General features: G+C 54.8%; 1 protein-coding gene across 3 annotated transcripts in view; it reads left to right on the top strand.

Annotated features, from left to right (window-relative positions):
• The window catches only part of CDC37 (cell division cycle 37), an 11,272-nt gene extending 7,785 nt beyond the window's left edge, over positions 1-3,487 (top strand). For 2 of the 3 annotated variants that reach the window (XM_008049532.1, XM_008049530.1), the window contains 3 exons: positions 540-722; positions 832-903; positions 2,924-3,487. In XM_008049532.1, coding sequence (XP_008047723.1) covers positions 540-722; positions 832-903; positions 2,924-3,079 — 411 coding nt within the window. In that variant the 3' untranslated portion in view covers positions 3,080-3,487. The remainder of the gene's footprint in view (positions 1-539; positions 723-831; positions 904-2,923) is intronic. The other variant, XM_021708296.1, reaches the window with a different exon arrangement.
• The last annotated feature ends 1,853 nt before the right edge of the window (positions 3,488-5,340 follow it).

The raw sequence follows: 5,340 nt of genomic DNA, 5'->3' as shown, positions 1-5,340 counted from the left end.
CTGTGCCCGGCCCTGACTAGATTTTAAGGGTGGAGGCCAGCCGGGTGTGACGCTGCCCGCCTGTGTTTTCCAGCTACTCGGGATGCTGAGGCGGGAGGATTGCTTGAGACCAGCCTGGGCAACATAGCTAGGCCCTTTGTCTGAAACCACGTAAACAAACAAAGTGGAGGTAACAGGGTGTACTGAGATCCTGATGGGAATGTGGAGTGAGAGGCAGACTTAGACCGGCCTCCAGGTCTGGTTCCTGCATTCCCGGAGGAACGGGTTACCCCTGCTGAGGCTGAGTGGATCGAGGGCAGGCAGTCTTTGGGAGCAGGCAGGAGCTAGGACGTGGCTACGTTGACTTAGAGGTGCCCATGTGAGGATGTTGAGGACGTGAGTGTCACAGGTCCTAGGGGAGGATGGAGGCCCAAGTCTCCAGACTCGGGGTATCCCATGGTGCCTTTGAGGAGCTGTGACTGGGGGGTGCTAAGCACCCCACCCGTCCCGCCCCACCCCAGCGGCTGGTCAGGTCCAGTGAGTACACACTGCCCCTACAGACAGCCGATCGCCAGTACGTGGAGGGCTTCAACGACGAGCTGGAGGCCTTCAAGGAGCGGGTGCGGGGCCGTGCCAAGTTGCGCATCGAGAAGGCCATGAAGGAGTACGAGGAAGAGGAGCGCAGGAAGCGACTGGGCCCCGGCGGCCTGGACCCCGTCGAGGTCTACGAGTCCCTCCCTGAGGTGCAACTTCTGGCCCGGGCAGGTGGTGGCAGGCAGACGACAGGCGGGCCTGTGTGGGGCTCCTGGGGTCACCGTGCCCCGAGCCTTGACCCACCCTCTGTGCCCCCAGGAACTCCAGAAGTGCTTCGACGTCAAGGATGTGCAGATGCTGCAGGACGCCATCAGCAAGATGGACCCCACCGTGAGTAGCCCTGCCCCACTCCGAGGCTCCAGCCCAGGCTGGCGGAAGGGGCTCTCCTGAGCTTCTCCTGGGAGTAAGGGGGTCATGTTACCATGCCACCTGCTCTCATTTATTAAGCACCTACTGCGTGCCGTTTCCAGCAGTAAGCACAGATATCTTGGCTTGGCGCAAGTCCCCCGTGACTGGTGATACTGTCACTGTGGCTGTTGATGGGCTCAGCCTGTTTCCTTTTCCAAACCATAGTTTCTCTCTTGAAATTAGCTTGCAAATGCGTGAGCAGGGGAGTGGAGCACCTGGCAGGTTCTAGGAAACACTGGCTATCGGTTTTCTTGGACATATCCACAGCGTTGATAGACAAGGACTTTGAGTCTAAGTAGGACATGATTTGACCCCGTTCCTGTCCCATGGCTCACTGCTTGGCCACAATGGTTTCCTCATCTGTAAGATGGGTCTGGTCTCAGGATCTGGCCTGGGATACTAGAAGCTTCCATGGAAACAAGCATTTAGACCGGGGTCTGCAAACTACAGCATGTAGGCTCACAGCCTGTCTTTATAAGTAAAGCTTTATTGGGACACGGCAGCCACGTGCATCTGTATTGTCTGTTGTTTTTTTTTTTAAGTTGGAGTCTCACTCCATCGCTCAGGCCGGAGGGCAGTGGCATGCTCATGGCTCCCCCAGCATCAACCTGCTGGGTTCTGTCGCTCAGGCCGGAGGGCAGTGGCATGCTCATGGCTCCCCCAGCATCAACCTGCTGGGTTCTGGCGATCCTTCCACCTCAGCCTTCCAAGTAGCTGGAACTACAGACACGTGCTGCCACGCCCGGCTATTTTGTGTTTCTGTATTGTCTACAACTGATCCTGCTATACCACAGCAGAGCTGAGTCGTGACAGAGACCAAATGGCCAGCAAAACCAAAATAGTTGCTGTCCGGCCCGTTACAAAAAAAGTGTGCTGGCTTTTGTTCTGTATCACACTGTTCAAATTTAAGTTAAATAGGCCAGGCATGGCAGCTCACGCTTGTAGTCCCAGAACTTTGAGAGGCTGAGGAGGGAGAATTGTTTGAGCCCAGGAGTTCGAGACCAGCCTGGGCAACACAGTGAGACCTCATCTCTACAAAACAACAAAAATCAGCTGGAAGCGATGGTGCACACCTGTAGTCTCAGCTACTCAGGAGGCTGAGGTGGGGAGGATCACTTGAGCCCAGGAGTTGGAGGCTGTGGTAAGCCATAATCATTCCACTGTACTCCAGCCTGGGTGATAGTTAGAACCTGACTTTAAAAAATAATTAAGCCGGGCTCGGTGGCTCAGCCTGTAATCCCACGCTTTGGGAGGCTGAGGTCAGTGGATTACCTGAGCCCGCAGGTTCAAGACCCGCCTGGGCAACTTGGCGCGATCTCATCTCTACAATAAATCAAAAAATCAGCTGGGCATGGTAGCGCGTGCCTGTAATTCCGACTACTCGGAAGGCTGAGGCGGAAGGATTGCCAGCGCCCAGTGGGTCGAGGCTGCAGTGGCCAGGAGTGGCCACTGCACTCCAGTCTAGGTGACAGAGTGAGACTCCGACTCAAAAAAATTAGAAATAAAAAATAATTAAAATGTAAAGTTTCCCCAGGTGCAGTGGCTCACGCCTGTAGTTCCCAGCACTTTGGGAGACTGAGGCAGGAGGATCTCTTGAGACCAGGAGTTCTAGACCAGCCTGGGCAACATAGTGAGATCCCATCTCTACAAAAGAAGCACAAAATTAGCTGCGCGTGGAGGCCGTGTCTCTTAAAAACAACAACAACAAAATAAAGTTCCGTTCCTCAGCCTCATGGGCCACATCTTAAAGGCTTAGTGGCCATGTGGGACTACTGGCTGCCTTGTTGGGCAGCGCGGGTGATGCAACATCTCCTCAGTTGCAGACAGTCCTGTGGACAGCTCTGGTCTAGAATAGGCAGGAGGCAGCTTGGGATATGCAGGGCACAGCTGGGCTGGTGGGCTGCGGCAGCCCAGCCTCAGCCGCCCCCCCTTCTCCCCGCAGGACGCAAAGTACCACATGCAGCGCTGCATCGATTCCGGCCTCTGGGTCCCTAACTCTAAGTCCAGCGAGGCCAAGGAGGGGGAGGAGGCGGGGCCTGGGGACCCATTGCTGGAAGCCGTCCCCAAGACTGGCGATGAGAAGGATGTCAGCGTGTGACTCGCCCCAGCTGCCGCCTGCCTGCAGGCCCCTGCGTGCCCCTTTCCAGAAAACAAATAGACACTGTCTCCCAGCTCCTGGTTTCCTCCACTTTCGCTGTTCCCCCAGCCAGGGGGGTCTGCCCAGCCCCTCCAGGCCCCACCCCCACTGCCCAGCTCCCCAGCACTCACATGAGTCTGCTTTGAGTCAAGGAGCTTCACTGCCTGCAGCCCCCCACAGCATTATGCCAAAGGCCCGGGGGTCCAGGAGGGGCAGAGGTCGCCAGGCTGGCCCCCTGGGTGGGCAGAGGATCCCCAGACGAGGGCCCACTCCAGTCACCATGGGCTCTGTCTTTACTGTTCGTCTGCTGTCTGAGTCCTCTGTCTGGCAAACAGCAATGATCTTCCAATAAAAGATTTCAGAAGCTTGCGGAGGTACTGTGGGGGCTGCTGGCACAGCCTTCGACTGGGGTGGGATATTTGGGGGCTGAGTCCATGGCCTCCAGGCCTTTGCCCACCAGCTGTCCTGGGTCCCCACACATGCAGTGCCACTCCCTGAAACAGTCTTCTGGATACTTCTGCATCAAAAGCTTTCAACTTGGCTGGATGCAGTGGCTCATGCTTGCAGTACCAACACTTTGGGAGGCTGAGGCAGGAGGATCGCTGGAGGCTAGAAGTTTTGAGACCAGCCTGGGCAACAGTAAGACCCCATCTCTACCAAAAGAAAAAAAAAACCTTGGCCGGGCACGGCGACCCAAGCCTGCAATCCCAGCACTGGGAGGCCGAGGTGAGGGGATTGCCTGAGCCCACAGGTTTGAGGACAGCCTGGGAAACTTGCCAAGACCTCATCTCTACAATAAAAAAAAACAAATTACCTGGGCGTGGTAGTATGTGCCTGTAGTTCCGCCTACTTGGAAGGCTGAGGTGGAAGGAGCCCAGTGGGTTGACGCACTCCAGCCTGGGCGACAGAGTGAGACTCCAACTCAGAAAAAAAGTCCACCCTCAGTTCTCACCCACTTGCCCGCAGTACTCTGGTGGGCCTCCCCCTCCTGATCCCTACCTCTATTGAGGACTGGCACTGACTGTTTGCCTCCCCCAGGCCAGCTCTGCCTCCAGAACATCTCAGTTCTGACTGCTCACTTCATTCCCACAGCCTCCACTCTGGCCCAAGTCACTGTTAACCGTGGCCCTCATCCACCTCCTCTAGCCAGAGGGCACCTGTGAGCATCATGGTCAGGGCAGGTCCCACCCTCATTTGCTCAGAAGCCTCAGGGACACCCCTCTCAGTGCAGAAGCCAGAATCCTCCCTGTAGCCCACCAGGCCCCCACAGCATCTGCATAGTTCCCTCCCTGCCCTCATCCCCACTCCCTCCATGCTGATCCTTGAGCACTTGGATTTCGCTCTCTCTTGCAGTGCAGCTGAGATGATTTGTTCAGTGTACAGCTTGGGTAACCACGCCTGTGCCCTCCTAGGGCCGCAGCGAGGATTAAGTGAGATGGTACTTCAGACAAGCACAGTCCCCGGCACGTAAATGCTCAAAAGTGGACCTTGGTATGCTCGGTTTGGTAGCACATATACTAAAATTGGAATGACACAGAGAAGATTAGCATGGCTCCTGTGCAAGGATGCCATGTAAATTCGTGAAGTGTTTCATATTTTTACACAAAATGGTTTTGCCTTGATTAACACATAGTTTTTGCTTTTAGGACTCAATGACCACAGCAAGCAAGCATGCAGCTTACACATTGAAAGGGTCTCCTGCCGGAGTGTAGTGTGATCACAGCCCACTGTAGTCTTGGACTCTTGGAATTAGAGGTGTGAACCACTGCTCCTGGCCTAAAAGTGGTCTATGCAGGTAGTTTGGATCCTTAGCCTGGAGCCAACTGAAGATTATTGCCCATGCTGGTGTTGAACTCCAGGCCTCCAGCTGTACTCCCATCACGGCCTCCCAAAAGTACTAGAGTTTACAGGCATGAGCCACAAAATCCAGCCTCATTCAGCTTTAATATATTTGTACAAACCAAAAAAAAAATGTGAACCTTGGTCCCTGCCTTTTTCTCTGTAAAAGTCAAAATGTTCCTATCACAGCAAAGGGCTTTAAAGAGGAATAAAATGCTGGACTTTGTAGGGTACCTCTGTAGTCCCAGTTACTCTGGAGGCTGAAGTGGGCGGATTGTCTGAGGTCAAGAGGTCAAGGCTGCAACAAACTATGGCCTATACTCTATGAACTACTCTAACCTGGACAACAAAGCAAGATCCCCTGCCCCCCCCCCCTTTTTTTT

This window comes from Carlito syrichta, unplaced genomic scaffold (assembly GCF_000164805.1).
Source record: "Carlito syrichta isolate Samal-C Ts95f unplaced genomic scaffold, Tarsius_syrichta-2.0.1 Scaffold135721, whole genome shotgun sequence".
NCBI lineage: Eukaryota > Metazoa > Chordata > Mammalia > Primates > Tarsiidae > Carlito > Carlito syrichta.
This window is presented reverse-complemented; position numbering and strand designations above follow the sequence as displayed.